Genomic DNA, 18,545 nt, shown 5'->3' on the forward strand with positions numbered 1-18,545 from the left:
GCCTGAGCATGATGAGGAGCCAGATAAACCAGACAGCTGGTAACAGCAAGGCACGTGGTCCTGGACTGTGCTGCATGCAAGACAGCTGGGGTAGCCGTCACGACCCTTCTCCAGGCAGGTGCATCCTCAGCCATCTGCGGCCCAGCAAATGCTCGAGACACGTGCGTCTTTGTCATAGTTTTAAGAGGAATGTGGTCTCACAGCCGCTTTTGCTCAAAGACTGCAGCTCTGCCGAGCCCCGGGTGAAGGGCTGGCTCTGGCGTCCACGCAGCATGGGCAGCCCCTCGGAAAGCTCAGAAGAATTCAGAGAGTGGCAGACCATTGCCCAAGGCCTGGAGGGCAGGAGAGAGGGGGCTGAAAACCTTCTCCTCCCTGGCACTATGGCCATTTTTGTTACTACGCTACTCAGCGTGCAGGCAGCTGGCAGGAATAGGGCTCCAAGCCTGTTACGGTGCCTCCTTAACTCTGCCCTAGGCTTCTTCCAAGCTGCAACAAGTATTCTCCCAAAGATGGTTACCTGGCTTCGCACGCCTACTTGCCGGTAGGCTTCCAATGGAAATTAAACCCATTCCCAGCATCCACATGAAGGCACTACTGAGCCAACAACCAGCTAGCTTGTGCACAGGTGGAGAACGGCTAAACAGCACGTGATCAGCAGAAGGGTTGGACACTGAACACTCCTGTGGCTAGCAACATCTGGAGAACACAGTGTGACAACCAAGAGACCAGTGTGACAACCAAGAGACAGAATAGCTATAAGAAGCTGGCAAACTGCAGCCATGTCTTGCCACAGAGTTTTCCCAGCAGACAGACATACAACCAACCCGTAGACCTCAGGTGCCTGGCAGACCACATGAAGCTCTGTGGAGTCAACATAGAGGAGATGACGCCAGGTCTCTTGGGGGCCACTCCCGATTCTTTCCTCACTTCTATACTTGCTTTTCTAGACAGTCAGCTAAGAAGTGACTCCTCTTGACCATGAGATGTTGAAAACCAGAAATCAGAAGATGAAAGACCTCCTCAAGCTCTCCTGTCAGGGAAGGTCTAGGATGAGTTGTAGAAGGCCATCCCAAGAGGACAAGGGTCCCAGGTGGATGCAGTTTTTACTGCTCCCTTCTCCCAACATGTCCCTAGCAGGAACAGGACCCACTGCTCCCTGCCCACACGGAAGCGCTGCGATGGTTGGACATCCCATCTCTCTACTGAACAGTTAAATGGCCAGGGTGAGTTGGAGGGCAGTGCTGCAGGGAGGGATAGACACAACCGGGCACAGACACTGGCTCCATACGTGGCCACAAATTCGGGTTTAAGCCCAGCTTTGAAGCATGTGAGTCACTAGCACTGTGGAAGGGAGCAGAAAGCAGGAGTGGACAACGCAGGGGCTAACAAGGCAGCGGTGAGCCCAGGCCCCTGAGGAGCTCTTCCAGCTGTTCTGCAGGGCCTGCTGAAGGACAATCAACGTACCGCTTCTGCGTGCCCGTCTTACCTGAGAGTTACAGATCACTAACGGAGCAGCCAGGCCAAACTGGAGGCGTCCCTAAGAGTCTGACATGGTCTGTACTCAAGCAAACAGATCTCAGTTTCTCCCCAGAGCAGAGGGACCTACAACAGGCAGCGAGGGCACATTTTAAAAGATCAAGCTCTTCTGTTCTCAGAAAGTCTCCATGAAATGAATCTCCAGTTTCCCAGGGAGCAGAACGAGAGAACAGGGTCATTAACATTTTGCTGTCATGCTCCATGTCCAACATGCTGTGTTTCCCTCAGCCAGGAAGCTTCTAAGCTTCTATGTCTTCCTGATGGCCACAAAGCCCCAAGCGTGTGCACACAGTACACGGCAGCTGTGACAAACATATCTGACTGATCGGCAGTAAGAGACAAAGAGGGTCACAGGAGCAGAGCAGCTGCTTGCTCAGAGAGGAGACAAATTCAGAGCAGCAAGCGGAAAGTCTCTGATCTAGAGATCAGCTCTAGCAGCTTTGGGCCCTCTGCCCCAAGTAGCCATCGACTGGCATCACATTCAAGCAACAGAGCCAAGAATTACCTCCAGTCGACATGCTGGCAGGGGCTGGAACAATGACAGGGACCTGGGATTTGTCAAACCTAGGAAACGCTTCTTGACAAAAACCACTGCTTGGATTAGCAAAGAGTCCAACTCTCTCAACAGAGCCATATGAGGAGAAATGAGACCATTAAGCAAACTGGGCTCCAGGGACCACAAACCAGAAGGAATAAAGAGGAAAGGGTTAAGCACAGTTATTGTAATTGCCTTTCCTGATGGGATTTGGATGCAGGGCTTTCCTACAAATGCCTTCTAGACAGAGGGAGCAAGACGTCATCCTCTTAATGACACCCACTAATCTTCATTATATTAGAAAATCTCTCATAGCAATTGTTGGCTAGGAACACTGACCCGGTGCTATCAAGGAAGTGGAAAAATCCCTGCCTGCTCCTGCGGGTCTTGCTGTAGAGTCCGGGGCAACCCAGGAAGCTGAACCCCAGAGGTGCACATGGGGAAGACGATGTCAAGCAGGAGCTGCCATGAGGGTGGTCACCCAACCAGCCCTACAGGACTTCTCTCTGCATAGCCCCCTGTACAGGACGGCAACGATCCCCTCTGTTCCTGTGGCCCTTCCAGCCATGCTAGTTCTTGCAAGCTGAAGGATGCTTCTGTGCTTCTGGGCTGTTGGTCCCTGGGCAGGGAACACGTATGGAGGTGTGAAGGGAGGCATGCTGATAGCTGAAGTTGTCCTTGGGCCCAAAGCTAGCACTGGCACTGCAGAACATGCTGTCTATTGCCCCAGAGAGATCACAAGGCAAAAGGAATACGTGCACACAACAGCCAGGTGCTGAAAGGGGCACTCTCCAGACATTTGACTACCCAGCACCCAAAGGGAGCGGACGGAAAGCGGTCCTTCCAGCCGCCCTTCCGTCTGCTACGCATCATCTTCCCGAAGGCTGCAGCATCTGCAGAACCACCTGGCTCAGCCTACGTGGCGAAAGCCAGGAGACCTCTGTGAAGCCTCTGAACATTCTTGACCCCTCTCACATTTCTTCATCAGCTGCCTCCTGTATCTCTGTTCGCCTGTACCTGGCCACGATACTGCTCATTTCCTCACACTTGCCTTCAGGCCTTCACTCAAGGCCTGCTGTTCCCTCACAAACCACCCGGCTCGCACACTTCGTCCAACTATCTGCAAGTCCTACAGCTTCTTCCTTTCCCAGACAGAGGGGAGGTGACAGAAACACAAGCAGACACATGCCCAGAAGGGAGCAAGCGACAGACTAACTCTCACCAAGCTTCCTCAGCCACCGCAGAGACCTACAGCCTTGTTGTATAACTTAATCCTCCATCCCTCTGCCAAGATTGCTATCTGCCCACCTCTTATCTTGTCCTTCAAAGTTCTTCAAAGGAGGCATCTTGCACTTACCACGGCTTTGAGAAATATCTGCAGGACTAATGCAAGATTTGGAGAGGAGGAGAAGTCTGGAAGGACACGAGAAGACTGTTCTGTCAGAGCCCTGATCTCCCATCCGACTGTGAAGCCTTCAGGATCGTTTCATGAACGGCATTTGGAAGCTGCTGAATAACCAGGGCTGGATCTGAAGGACCTGGGGGGAGCCCAGCTCTGGGGGAAGTGCAGGCATTAAGTGCACGAGGGCTCGAGCTGTGGAAGGGAATCCTGCCAGCTAGCCTGGGACACGCACCACGCTCAGGAAAAGTTTTCCAGCCAAGCGCTGGGGAAGCTGAAACCAAGATACTTTTATGTGAGGCAATTTTCAGAATACGCCTTGCACCCTTCTCCTTAACATCCCATCTGTTAACGTTAAACCTAGGCAGCTTAACATTAAAACTAGGTAGGACTGGCAAGGTCTGTCTTCAGCTTTTGCCACCAGAGCCAGAGCAGCTGGCACAAGGGAGGCACAGTCAAGTCACACATGTGTGCGTGCGTGTGGCACTCATACAGTTAAAAAAAACCCCTAAGCTGTAACAGCTCCTCTCTTCATCTCACTTGGCAGCCCACAGACAGAGGGCACTTGAGACTGGTTCCTCCAGAAGGAAGTCCACTCTCAGCTAATTAAGCCAAGCTGCTAATTAGCATCCTGGCTGGAACTGATTGGGGGGAGGGCAGGAAGGGCTGCCTGTGGGTTTTTGCAGGCAGGAAAGTTGGGGTAGGAACGATGGAGGCATCTCCCGCAGCAAAGCACGTGCTGATGCAAACAGGTCGTTTGTGCTAACCGCATTGAAATTTAATCTTTTAATTGCCTGGTTACTGGAAAAGGCCTCTTTCAGAAGGGAGAGAAAGCCCAGGCAGCTGCTGCACGAGGGGCTGCTGGCTGGCGTCCGGCGCAGCGTCCTGCCTGCTTCCAGAGGCAGCTGCGCGCGCGGGGCCGGCGGCCGGGGGCTGCAGGCGGCTCGCGGGGGCAGACTGCTGTCACCAAGACCTGCGGCTTCGCTCGGATCTTGTCGCGGCTCATATTCGGCGCGACAACCCAGCTGGCAGCGAGTCAGAACCGATCAGTGCCGAATCGCTGCCCCGTTGGCTCGGTGCTGTTTGCGGCCGCGGACCGGCGAGTCTCTGTAAGCCCTCTGCCTTGCTTGGCTCTGCTCAGCTGCTCCCCTGGATGCAGCCTCCCTTCCCGCTGCCAACTCCAAATTAAACAAGTTTGATGCCTAACAGCAAAGCAGGGGAGCAGGAGGCACCTGCAAACTCCCATTCCAAACCAAATGATGGATCCGGACCTGCCAAATCACTTCCCTTCACCGTTCCTGCCTGCAGAAAGGGTATTAAATTCATCCAGCGCACAGAGGGGAAGCCTAGGAGAAACGCTGTCATTAGGCAGGTTTCTCCGAGCTCGCGCTGCCTTCTCGGAGAGAATTCTGTAGGAGAGGAGAAATGCCAAATGCTATTACCCTGTGGGGATGCCTCGCAGAGACCCTACGGAAACATTAGCTTTTTTATTGGCGTTTAGTGTGCGCGTATCTGTGTGCGCGTTACTGATTTAGGGCTACATCGGAAATCTCATCACCACCTGCGTTCTCCTAGAAAGCTTGTTCTTCACCGCCTAGTTTAAGTGGCAATTAATTCTGACAGTCTAAACAGTCCAACCGGTTCCTTGGGAGGCCACCACGGAAGGAGCTAAATTACAGGGCAGGCAGAGCAGGCATGGGGAAGCAGATGCTTGCAACAGGTGACGGGCCACCAGCGCAAGCTGCCCGCTGCCGGCTTTTAATCCACCTCTCCCAACGTCTGCAACGCCTCCTGCCAAGAGCACCTCACCCCATGACCAAGAGTTTCAAACCAAGGGTTTTGACCGGACGGGGATGAGTCGCTAGGAGGATGGCACACGGCCAACGCTTTTGGGTGACTTTACGCAGGACGCTTGGGTTTGTCTTGAACCGAGACTGAAATTGCCGCGTACCACGCTGATGCAGACTGTCTCATCAGCCCCTCCTGTCTCATCCGCCGCGTTACGGAGCTCGGGGCGAGCTTTCGCCGTGTTCGCGCGCCACGGGAATCTTGGCCCCTGAGCAGGGCCCTGGGCGCCGGCACGACGTAAATAAGAACAAACTGTACCGAGCGCCGCTTTCTCCGCGCTGTCGCACGGACCCAGCCTGAAACGCGCTGCCGGGCTCAGGCCTGGCCGCAGATAAAATCTTTAATCTGAAAACGGAAAGAGAGACAGTTCAGCCTACAGAAACGCTACAGAGCGAAGGCTGCTGCGTGCATCACACACCACCTCCCAGGCAACCCTTCCGCGCCGTCCTGAAGGCTCAAAATGCCAAACATTTGGCAGGAAGCGCGTGTACTCCATGAACTTCGCGTCACCCGGCAGGAGGCCTTCTGCAGCGCCTGGAGAGCTTTAAGGCTCCAAAAGTAAACAGACCGGAGAAGGGAATGCAAAGCAAGTTGCGTTTCCAATCCTGGCTCCTAGCAAAGACACAGAGAGAGGAGCAATAGCTGGGGGTGCCCTGAACTCTCCCACATTTCCACTGTTTCTCCGAGGAGCGGAGAAATTGTGGGTATTTGTCAAAGCCGAGAGCAACAGATCTGCTGTCTTAAAGATAGGAATTGGGATAAATATGGTGTAACAGAAGAAGGCTTCAGGGTTGACACAACAGTGTCTCAGCGGCCAACGCTGGCCACGTCTCGTTAGCAGGTCTGCAATTAGTAAAAGCCCTGGATGAGGAGGAGTCCAGCACAGGTGTTTATTCCTGTTGCCACCTGGTTTAAATCGGGTGCTGCTGGCAGCTAGGAGGACAAAATACTACCTGCCTGTGGTGGGAGAGAGCCAGTGCAAGACTGGTCCGTCTGGGCCTGCAGGGAAGTCACACCGGCCCCTGCTGAAATGCCTTGAGTTTGCACAGCCTCAGCATCACCTCCGCCCTCACCGGCAGCCTCTGAATTGGGCACCTCTCAAATGCCCCGAGGCAGGACGAGGCGGCTCAGCTACGACGCGTCCTTTGGCCACCGAGAAGGGGCTGCCAAGGAGCCGTCCGGGCCACAACAAGAGCAAACTCTCAAGCACCCTAAATTCAGCCCGGTTCACAGCACCCTGGATTTGGAGGGCAAATAAGCCCGTTCTAAAAGCAGTGAGCTGGCACTGAGCCAGGCTCCAGGAGTCCCAGCACAGAGGCCTTTAGCTCTAACGATCCATGCAGACGTGCTCCGCTCTTGGTTTTCACCAGCGTAGACCCACTCGAGCGCTACCATCAGCCGGTTCCTTCAAGGCGTTAATCCACAACAGCACTAGTGAAATGCTCACAGCATCTGTAAACCTGAACCGCTTCTCTTTGCCAACTCGGCGAGGGGCGTTTTGAAGTGCGACGAAGACAAGCGAGACGCCACAGCTTCTAGCAACATAAATCCGCGAGAGCTGGAGGTGGCAGCTTGCTTAGCACCGAGTACCTGAAAAGTAGGTTCCAGCAAGAGAAAGCTCATATCTGTCTTACAAATAGAGTCTGCAAAGCAGTTGGACCCCCAGGGCTGGAAGAGATTACTTCATTTCTCAGGAGGCCTTCCCATCTCCAGGCTGGCCTCTCCAGGGGCTCTAAGGAGACTGCGCAGAATCAGCCAGGCTTGCCGTGGCGACGGATCAAATGGATATGGATACCCACGCCTCCAAAAAGAGCCATCAGCCAACAAAAACATGGAAAGACCTCTGGGATGAGAAGTCACTACACTTCCAGGTGGGTGTTGGTACCACTTCACGAGCCACAAACACAAACCATCATGGAATAGAAAGTCAGGGCTTTTACAGATAGTCCAAGCGTGCTCTTAGCACACCTGTTTTTAGTCAACATGAAAATCCTAGGAGAGAGCCTAGAAATTGGTTGTGGGGTGGAAAGCTGTTCCGAGCCATCATCCCAGCCTAGCACCCGTTGGGGCTGGATTGGCAGCGCCCAGAGGCGACAGGTCCAGCTTCAGGTGGCTGGAGCGCGGCTGAGACGAGTCTGCCCGCTCCCGTCCTGCCTGGATCCATTAACCTTCCAGGACGCCACACGCAGTGAGCGGACCCGCAGACCTAGTGACTTCTCCTTTGCCAATTTTTAATAGCTTTCTCATTAGTGAGAAATAAAAACAAATATTGGAAAATTGTTATGTAAAATTCCTACATAAACAGCTGGGCAGTGATAAGGCAGCAGCACAGACGGCACTGTATCAACAGGCAGCCCTCTGCCTGAAACTCAATTTTTATAGCCCCTGAAACGTGCCCAGTGCAATCGCTCCTGCGGCTGAGTACCTGCTACAATCTCAAGTCATCATTGCTCAGAGAAAAAAAACAAGCTTGAAGGCACCGGTGGAAGGCGAATGAAACCCCATGGACTGGGAGCTCCGACGCCTGAGTTGTGACCCCATCGCTAAACAGCCCTGGCCCGGGGGCTCCTTCTCCCCTGCTGCAATTTCTGTTATTTGGGGTCATGCAAATTGGGACCGCTGCAAAAAGGCAATGATGGTCCCTGCTCCAAAGAACCAGCAAAATATATATTTTGAGGTTTGTTTAAGGGTGGTAACAGAGCTAAAAGACACATCGTGTAGGGGGAACGGGAGGGGAAAGAATGAGAAGAGATCAAAGAAAATCTGTGCGTCACCCCCTGCCCCTTCCCCGCAGGCCTGCCCGTAGCACACGGGCTGCCCCACACCCACACGTCGCTGCAGAAGCCACGTTTCAGACCCGCAGCCCCGGCCCCGGAGGTAAAGTTCAGCTACCTGTAGTGGAGGAGTTGACCTTCTGCATTGTAATCCCGATAAATGTCATATTCTTTCTCAAACACTCCAGAAGGCGAGGAACTGCAATACAGTAATGGTGAACAAGGTTACCAGCAGTGGCTGCGACTCGCAAACGCCCCTATAAAAGTCTCCTTCAGGTTACGATCAACAAGGATGCATGGACAGAGCTGGGCTCCTGGTCCCCCTCAGCCTGGGCTCTGCCCTTGGCACCTACTCCCATCTCTTGGGTAGCTGCAAGGTTTGAGTCATTAATCAGCTGTTTAACAGATGACCCCTCTTTCATGGCTGCGGTCTCCAGCTTCATTTCAAACCTTGGAAACATCATGTTCTTCCTTAAACACATGTTACTTGTGAAGAATGGCCGTGGACATGCCTGGACAGATCCTAAATATCTCATGGTTTTGTCCCACCCTTGTCCACGTGCGTCCCTTCCCCACGCCTCGTTGCCTCACTCTACGCCAATGCCAGTCTTGTCGTCGTGTATTTTAGACCCCTGAAGTGCTTTCGGGCAGGGTCGGGGTTACCCAGTATTTAACACGCAGCTGGCACTTGGCGTGTTCCCCTGCCCAGCATGTTTTGAATTCTGCCAGGCCCAGGGTTTTTAGTTTATCTGCATAATGCTCTTCAGCTTCGGGTTATTTAGGCCATCTACGTGCAGAAAAACACATTCCAAAAGGGGGCCTTGGATATGCAGGCAGATTTGCCCTCCTCCTCATCTCCTTTGGATTCCTTTTGGCCAACCCAACTTTCCCAAGCACATTTGCTCTAGAATCAAGGAGAAAAACACCCGGGGATGCGTGATGGCATTAATGCAGTGCCTCTCACGTAACACCGGACCTGCAGCGACGCTCAGGGTCGCTCGCTGGTCCCAAGGCGCTTCGACCTCCCACCTCCCCAGCGGTCTCACACGCGTGCCCTCCATGCGTGCATTTAGTTATTAGTCTTTGTCTAAGGGTAATACTTTCAGATATTGCTCATACACATCTCCAGTGTTTGCTTAATGTGCACAGGAAAGGTCTTTTTGCCTTAACAGTCCTCCACTGTGGGAAGTGCAAATAATCAGACTCATTCATAAAACACACAGCGATTCATGCACTCAACAAGTTACTAGACATTTGATCCACATAAGAACTTAACAGTAACAGCAAACATCTGGAGAAATAACTTCCTTTTGAGCAGCTAAGATGCAGCGTTAAAAAAGCCTATGTACACATTAAGATGCTCACATTAATAAAATTCAGAGCAGATGCTGGTTTCAGAAGAAGAAAAAGAAACGAATCTTCCTAATAGGATAGACCTCAAAAATTTTATTCAGGCAAGTGGCAATAAAATTAAGCTTCTGTCAGAGCCAATTTTAATGAGACTTCTGAGCCCTGAAATTATGCCTTGCACTGTGGTGAATTGCTTAATCCCTTTTCCCTTTACAATGCATGTGAATGAGAGCACCTACTCTTCCACGATAGCCAGTCTCTTCGAAAGAGCAAGGTAGCAGCTCTCACCCCAGTGCTGAACCCAGATCCAAGGTTACGGGATCTCCTCCGCAATGGGCGATGCCGTGGCAGATTTTATGGAAGGGAACTAATGCCCCGGAAGCTTCCTGAAGAAAGGCTCTGCTGCTATAGGCAGGCCATCCTTAAAGTTTACCAAAGAGAAAGGCAATGGATGTTGGGAGAAGACCTCATGGAAGGTCTCCTTCAGACAAGCTTTTGAAAGAATGAACTGGAAGTCCTAAAGCTGAGCAAGGGAAAGACCCTCCATCGCAGCAGACAGATTTCTCTTCTGGCACGGATAGCTTCCCAGGACTGCATCGCCGAGGCAGTTCCCAGGGCCATGGGAGCCTGAGGGAGGGCAGCTCCTCACCTTTCCTGAAGGTTTCCCCAGGAACCAAAGACTTCAGGACTGCCTTAGCTTCCACATGCAAAATTTGCAGACACCCCCACATACACAGTTTCAGCGTTCAGACAACAGCCCTACTCGCTGGACTTCATGGATCCTTTGGAAAAAATCTAGAAAAACTGCCCTCCTGGGTCAGAGCAACAGCATCTCCAGCCCCCAAACAGCTGCAGCTCTACCTCAAACAGTGGCGATAAGAGATGTTATTTAGGGAGAGCTCATGCCCCTGGCCAGTGTCTGCGACCCAGCCCATTCCCCTGGCAGTCCCTGAACAGAATCACAGAACAGTTGAGGTTGGAAGGGACTTCTGGAGATCAGCTAGTCCAACCCTCTTGCTCAAGCAGGGTCACCTAGAGCACACTGCCCAGGATTGTGTCCAGATGGTTTTTGAGTATCTCCAAGGATGGAGGCTCCACAACCTCTCTGGGCAACCTGTTCCAGTGCTCAGTCATCCTCCCCAGCATCCAGTGCTTGCATTAGGGATGACAGGCAGGATGTGTCTCTAGGACATCCTCTTTGGAAATGTTTATGGATCAGTTGTCATAAAAGACTTAATCCCTTTTTGAAAATGCAGTACTATCTGTCTCCCCAGCTTCTCAGGGCAATTCCAGAAGTTTTCTACCCACTGTATACCTCACTTCTTATCCTCCCTGCTCAAAAATTTCATCTAATCATCAGCTGTTCCTTCTGGCCTTGTATTTTTCAAAACACTTGCAAGCAAGGGCACCGAACGCGTCTCCTTGCATCTCAGGGCAAACCTTCTGTGCTTGAGGCGACACAAATCTAGGGGCAAGAGAGGATGAAATCTCATCAGGACCCTGGCCCCCGCACCTCAGCCTCTCCTCACACTCACCCAACAGGAAGGGCTGAGGAACATACATCAGCGTTGCAAGCATCTGGCCAGCAAGTTACCAGAAAACGAGCAGATTGCAAATTCCCAGTAACTACGCCTGCCGCTTTTAGTCCAACATGTGGAATTTCAGAGGGTTTCCAATAAGTTTGCACAAAGCCTCTTCCAAACACAGCAAAGGCTATTGAAACAACCACAGGGTTATGCAGCTTTTAATACTTTGGTCTTGCCAGCTGGATGCACAAGGTGAGGTATGTGTGAGCTAGTGCGTGAATGGAGTTTATTCACATCTGGATTCAAAAACGGGATTAAATATCCAAGTCTGAAGAGAGAGATTCAGAGGCGGCGCTGACTCTGCTCTCAATTCTGTATTTCACGCAGGAGCTAACACCTAAAGCACATGGCACAGTAGACCCCTTGTCTTTCAGATATCTACAAAATCAGGACTTACTGGAGCAAACCCAACCATTTCTGCATGTACTGTCCAAGTACGGATTTGAAACCGGAGCCCCAAAATATGCCTGGGAGGAGGAACAGCCCATGAAGCTAGTGAGATGAAAGTTTAGTATGTTTTGCTCTCAAACATACATGTTCACTTGGCATACATTAGCACCTTGTAATCTTTAAAGAAAGTTTTCTTAGGCTGCCATCTCCTCCTACTAAGATAAAATGATTAAAACACCAGAATATAAGGTGGGTCTCACTGACATACAATCCATGCTTGTAAGCTAGTACGTGATCCAAAAATCCCAGGCAAAGAGGTAAGATCAAGATCAGCTGGAGAGCTTCAAATCCACCCCACCAGTAGAGCCAGATCTTGAGCAAAATCGCTGTCAGCATCCTGTGGGTGGTATCGCTCCTCATTCAGGTACTGATGAGTCAGAGCTGGATTCATTATCGTCACAATCGGCTCCTACTACAGAAGCACAGGGCTGCAGATGAGATTGATGGCAACTCTCGCGTCCCCCATCTGCAACGCCACGAGCCGCGCGTCTCAAGGTCGCAGTGAATACGGCAGCGTAACATCTGTGACACTCCCTCAGCTCTTATGCATTTCACCGGAGCTGAAAATTCACCCCTCTGCAGCTGTCGCTAAGGTCACACTTGTTATCTTTGGGCTGATTTTAGAAAGTTCCGAACAAAAAGACGCCGAGAAGTCGCAGAGAGTATGCAGCCAAGACCAAAAAAAAGAGCAACATGCTAACTGCCCTGTGCCCCTAAGCCTGGGGGCTTGCTCGCATTGGGAATAAGTATCATGCCACAAGGAGGAAACACTTAGGTAACTCTCAAGAGCGAGTACTTCTGACCTGCGACAGACTTACGTAAGTAAGATAACCAATTCCGGTGGACAAAGGTATGAAGAGACACACAGGAGGGAGGCTACAGTTCACCAGCGTCACATTGTGAAGTTTTATTTCATCTTTGATAATTGGAACAGATTCCACAGACCCACATTTAGTTCTGCGTCTCAAGGTTACTAACACTTAAAATTTAGAGATCTGCTTCAGCTCACTCGGAAGCTGTGGTCTGGACGGAGCAGGCGTCTTCACACCTCTTGCGTTAAACAACCCAGACCCTCAGGATCCCTTCGCCTTCAAAGAGAGGTTGGGAGGAAGCATTTAAAGAAAGCTGCACCAGAACAAAAAGCAGTCTCGCGGGTGTTAAAGCATGCACCACCTTAGTCATTCCCAAGAGGGGGAAGTGAGATGGTGGATGCATGTGGCGCCCAGACCAGGCTGGGCTTGGACACATGACAGTTCTGCCCAAAGAAGGCCTGGGAGGCGATAACATGAGACTGACTGAACACAAAGGCTATTCCGCATTAACAATGGAAATGATGAAGCACCAAAGCGAGCGCAACGTGTGCTTTCATCAAGCTGCAAAAGCACGAAGATGACAGGCTGTGACATCAGCATGTCTAATTCTACATTTGCTGAAGGTACGTCTCCCTTAAGGTGTGCCACCTCGAGGGACTCGAGGGTTAAGGACACCAGCTCTGCCCAGGAAGGCTGCCCACCACCACTTCACTGCTGGCTGGCAATAGGAAAGGGAGGGGACCCCTTCCACAGGTGAAGGTCTCCGTCCCCCAGGAGATGGAAAAGGGAGAGATCACGGAGCAGCTCCCCATCCTGGCTGAACTGAACACACTGAGCCTCAGCCGGCAGAGCCAAGATTCAAACCTCGGTCCTGCAGTGTCTGAATAAAGCCGGTCTCCTGCTGCAATAGCAAACTCGTCTGCTTGTTTTCCTGAAGCCTGGGGCCCAGTGTGGAGGAAGACCTCTGCAAGAAGCTGAAGGTGCTTCCTGGCCTCCCCGGAGCATGGCTGGAGCGCTGTGACATCCAGTCCAGCCTGCAAGCCCAAAAGTAGCTCGAGACTTGCCCTGCTCCACGGCTAGGCGGGGTTGCGTAGCTGGGGGCCTGGCTCAGACTTGGAAAACAGCTCAACTGCAAGCAGCAGACCCCTCTGGGGAGGCAAGTGCTTTTGTCCAAACCGAGCACTCAATGCAGAAATATTTCCAGTGCACGAATGTGGGTACTTAAAAAAAAAAACACTTGTCAAACCAGGCAGAATTTTCAGCAGTCAAGGGTCTGACTCAAGCCCGCAAAGCAAAGACGCACGCGGTTTCACAGCGGAGCAATCCCGGGGGGCCTAAAGCTCGCAGCTCGCAAGAGCAGCGCCACTGCTATGGTGCCTCTGCAGATGCCGGTCAACCCCACAACTGAGCCTCTGATATGCGAGCGATCAGCTGTCGTGAGAAAGCTCCAGGCTCCTGCCCTGGGATCACGATATGCTGCACGAAGAACTGCACAAAGCAAAGGGGTAGCACAGTGAGAAAACCAGCGTGGTGCCCTGTCTTCCCAACACAAGGACGGCGCCATCCTCGGCATCTTAAACGCCAAAGAAGCAGCCAAGCTTTTTAACGGAACTGCTCCTGCTGCTGTATGAAGAGTTCCCACTGAAGGTTCCCGTCTGCAGCACTCTAGAACGACTCCGATCTAGGTCAATCCAGTGCTTTTGGTCAGAGGACATGAAGTTTTCTTATAGTTTTCGACTCTGTCCTTTGGCCTTGGGACAACAAGCACACAGACCCCCTGCTCTGCCCCAAGGACCCAGGAAAAGAGCTTTATTTCCCAGTGCCTCACTAAGACCGGAGCAAGGGAGGAAGGGAAGAACTGGAGCCCCCATCCAGCTCAGGTCCAGAGCGCAGGCGCAGAGCTGGGCACCGGCAGACGGATGCGCACGGGAGGGAAGAGGCTATTTCCTCCGTCAATATTGCAGAGGATATTTGAGCGTCCTCACAGATTTCCGCAAGACCAAGAGCAAAAGCCTTCCTACGCCTGCCGCCCCTGCGCGCCAAACCGTAGGTCGGATTTGTGACAGTCTGCAAAGCCCCGTCAGCAAAATCCTTTTATTGCTTCGTTCACGCAACAGCGACGGGATGCTGCATGCAAGAGCGCAAGTGAGCTCTGCTCCGCTCTCTCTATGTAGCTCGTCGGCATGAAATTTCAGCAGCCCAAAGTCACTGGGCAGAGAGAGAGGTATTGCAGAAAGCACCTTAATCCAGCGTACGTGCTAGCTGGCCTGACCTTTAGAAAAGCACAATTCATAAGGTGCTGGCTTGCAAACCTTGAGAAACAGCCTGCTCGCCGGGCGGCCGGTGAAGGGCACTGGAGAAGCCCTCCATGACATTGCTGCCCATGGGAAGCCAGGCTAGGAGGAACCTCACAACACATCATCTATGCTGAACCTAAGCGAGCGAGTTTGGTTTTTGTGCCCCTCCAAAATGCTGCTCGTCTCCGTTATCCGACACCAGCCCCATCCTCCCGCCGCTGCCTTGCGGAGAGCAAGGGCCTGTGCGAGACGTGCCGGCGGGTGCCGGTTAACGGTAACTGGGGGCACCGGGAGCTTGCAAGGGAGCCAGAACTGCTTCTTCTTCCAGGCACTGCATGTGCTTCACGGGGATAATTACTGCTGATTGGAAATAAAGCCCATTTGATTAATTAAGACGCCAGGTTGCTAAATGAAAGTTCAACGGGAGAGGCGACTGCTCGTCTTCCCAGCTGTGTTTACCCCCCTCCCATGAGCCTACAGGGTGCTGACCAAGCTTTTGGCGCTCGGGACTCGTCACACTGAAGAGATGAGGACGCCTTATCCCAGCACCTGCTGCTCACGTGGCAGACGGAAAACAAATTGATCCGTCGCCCATCTGCCCTACCCACGGCAAAAATCCGGAGAGCAAGGGTGAAGGAAAGAGCCTCGCGAGCACGACAGCGGGAAGGACCCTCAGCCCGAATCCTCGAGGGACCCTGGCCGCAAGAGGTCCATATTATCTCTGAAAGCATGGCTATTCTGCACCAACCCATTTACGCTCAAGTACGCTGAAGTGACATCTCTAAACAAGTCAATTCATCACGTCTGAAATTGGGCTGAGATCAGCATTAACAACCGCCGGCCTAAAACTCACGACTTTTGTCTTGTAGCAGTGGAGAAAGCCTGCTCAGAAAGTTGTCTCCGCAGTCTGAGGGCACTCCTGGGCGGCTGGCCACCGAGATGCGGCCACGCTGGTGAGAGGTTCGTGGACGAGAGCTACAGCACTTTCAGGACAGCCGATAACGACATATCCCACTGTGAGCGAAGCAGGCAAAACAGGCACCGAGAAAATTCAGGAGCATCACCAAGGTTAAAATACCTTTGCTCTAGCGAGGGGTCTTCCCGACGCCTCAACGACCTCCGCTCTCCATCCCTGCTGAAAGCCAGCATCTTCTGCAGGGCGGGACTCCCCACTGCAGGGGGCACAGGCACACAGCACTGATTTTTGGAAGAAAAAAGTGAAAAATAAAACCTTCCAGGTCTTGGCATTAAGCCTGCCTTGAGAAACAAGGCTCTGTAAGGCTGCACATGAACCTGGACAGTCTGTGCCTCCTGCTAAGCTATAGTTGGTCCTTCAAACTCTTCTACTCGCAGCAGTGTCCAAGGACGAGGAAGCACGGGAGGAAATTAAGCCAGAGCTGTGCCTCAAGCGTGCCCCAAGGTATGCAGCAAGCTTGGGGGACAACGCGCCACGGTTGCGGCGGCTCTCCCAGAGCGTAGAGCTATCGCGCCGATCTCGGACGAGAGCGACTCCGGCCGTCGGTGGCACAGACGCTGCCGTTTTGGGAACCCACAACGCGCAGGCGCGACCCTCCGCGCAGACCCTCCCGCTCCAGCCTGCGGCGCGCGGCGCAGCTCCGGCACCCTGCCCACGCCGAACACCGACGACACCGCCTGCCACTGCCACTGGGGGAAGACAAAAAGCAGCCCGAAACAGCGCAAGGGGGGAATAAATGCCACGTTTGGACAAGCGGCACAAAAAGCATTTGCTCAGAAGAACGTGCAGGGAAATAATAAGACATGCTACATGCTGTAAATAGCCTTCCCCAGCGGGGCCGAACGCATGAGACCGGAGGCTTTGCATTGGCAAGGCTGACACCTAGTTATTGCTTCCCCGGCTCCTGGGGCTCCGAGCGGAGCTCAATGCGGCATCGGGAGCCGACGGGAGGCTGCTTTTGCCAGGCTCCCTGCAGCAACAGCTCAAAGAGCTGCAGCGACAAACCGCGCGCGCGGGAACCGCCTGCACCCTTGCCGCGGAGGGGAGCGACGGCGCTGCCGCTCGCGGGAGCTCGGCTTTGTCGCAGCCGCCCACCCTCAGAGGCTGCAAAACTAATGCGACGCCCGGCACCAAGAGGAACCTTCTGAAAAGGGCGGAGGGATCCTGATGCCGGTACCGGGAACGAAGCGCGCGCCAGCAGGCAGCATCGCAGCCCGGTGCTTTCGGCTTCCCCGGCGCCCCACGGGACTAACTGGGAGCCTGGGGGACGGTGCAGAGGCGGGTGCGACAGCGCGCGGAGGGCTCTCGGGTGGGCTCAGGTGCACCCCTGCCTCCCTCCCACGCTCAGGAGCAACACGGACGTCCAGACAGTCTCCGGAGGTCCTTTACGCCCAAGCACACCCATGCTGATGCTGCAAGTTTGCGTCCTCTCCTATTGGAGCAATTACGCCTACTTGCCCTGAACGAGGCGGCTGGAAGCCGTCCGACATCCCTACCGCCAGCGGCCAAAGCCGAAACTGCGCGGAAACTGGAAACCAGCACCCAGACAGCCCCGGGAGCCTGGGACAGCCAGTTTCACGCATAGGGATGCAGTTTCACAACAAACCTTCGGTGAGAGCAGCGCAGGACTCTGAGAAGTGGGTTTATCTGCCTATGCCCCAGCTGGGACCAAGCAGGAGATTGCCAACAGTCAAGGCTGTCCCTGCTTTCACTGCTGAGGTGGTGGCAGAGACTTCTAGCTCTTGCCGAGAGAGTTCTGCCGAGGATGCCTGGCTTTGCTATTCTTAAAGCTATAACCATCGTTGCAACGGACATTGCACAAACTCCTGAAACAGCAGCCCTTGAGCAAACCCGCTGAGCGCTGGAACACACTCCGTACCAGGAAAAAAATGGCGAGATTAAGGAATTTCCTTCCTTCCAACTTCTGCCCAAATTCTAGCCATCCCCGTACCCAGACTGGGTGCAGAGAGACCCTCTGCTTGAGGAGTCAAGTGCATGCAGAAGGCCTTACGGACACTGTTTTTAGCTGTCCAGAGGCGCAGGATAGGCTCCCATCCCCACCACATCCCCAGGCAATAGGTCCCATCCTCGTGTCTTGACAGCAGGGTTACTCTGACAATTTTGGCTGTATCCAGTTCATGCTGAACAGGTCAAAGACCTCATGGTAATTTTGTTCGGTTTCGGCTTTCAAGGAGCCGACCCACGGCTGGCTATGCTCTTTCCAGTCCAACCTTCTCTGCGAAAAGAAAATTGGAATTGCAGGAGCCTGCTTGTGTCGAGGGGACCTCTGCAGATAAGCAAATGATCCTATTAGTAACGCGTTCCAGTCGCCTTCCTTTGCCGTGCAAAAGGCCTCCCCTCGCTGAAATGGGATTCACCGCTCACGCTGCGATATAAGGGCAAGCGTAGACTTGCCTTCAGGAAACCGTGTGATCCTCAAAAAAAAAATCACAGCAGCCCCTGTCACACAGGATGTAAACAGGCTTTTCCACAGCTGCCTGTGTTGTACTGTTATGTGACTGATGTCTCCGCAAAGGTTAAGTTCCCCCTTTAATGTCTGCAGTCGGGAACATATGGCCGGTGGCTTCGCTCCCATTCCTGCGGAGCAAGGCTGGGAAGGGAGGGCGAGGAGGGGAGCGCTCTTCCTCCGCTGCCGAACCAGTCCACTCGTAAACCACCGCAGGCTGACTGAAGCCCAAGCAGTGCCGGCACGCGCGTTGCGGTACATTTTAAAGCACAGGCACTGCCTGCTGCATCAGGAGCCATCCCACGGCGTGGAGAGGCTCCTACCGCCGCCGACTTCACCCGCACGGTCTCTGTTAAACACCCGTCCCGTGCTAGGTGGGTTTACAGGACTGGCATTTACTTTTTTTCTTATGTTTCCCTCTGACTAGTTTTAGCCTGTATGAAAGATGCGGCTTTGTGCTGGCTTTGGGAAGAGGGCAAAGGTTTCTCCAAGCCCACGGCCTTGGCTTCAGAGCT

General features: G+C 53.2%; 1 protein-coding gene across 2 annotated transcripts in view; it reads right to left on the bottom strand.

Annotated features, from left to right (window-relative positions):
• Positions 1–18,545, bottom strand: part of ARHGAP39 (Rho GTPase activating protein 39) — a 78,341-nt gene that overhangs the window by 39,166 nt on the left and 20,630 nt on the right. For both annotated transcript variants that reach the window (XM_067292253.1, XM_067292252.1), the window contains exon 2: positions 8,211–8,291. In XM_067292253.1, the coding sequence (XP_067148354.1) occupies positions 8,211–8,291 (81 nt within the window). The remainder of the gene's footprint in view (positions 1–8,210; positions 8,292–18,545) is intronic.

The sequence above is a fragment of the Apteryx mantelli genome, chromosome 2, assembly GCF_036417845.1.
Source record: "Apteryx mantelli isolate bAptMan1 chromosome 2, bAptMan1.hap1, whole genome shotgun sequence".
Classification (NCBI taxonomy): domain Eukaryota; kingdom Metazoa; phylum Chordata; class Aves; order Apterygiformes; family Apterygidae; genus Apteryx; species Apteryx mantelli.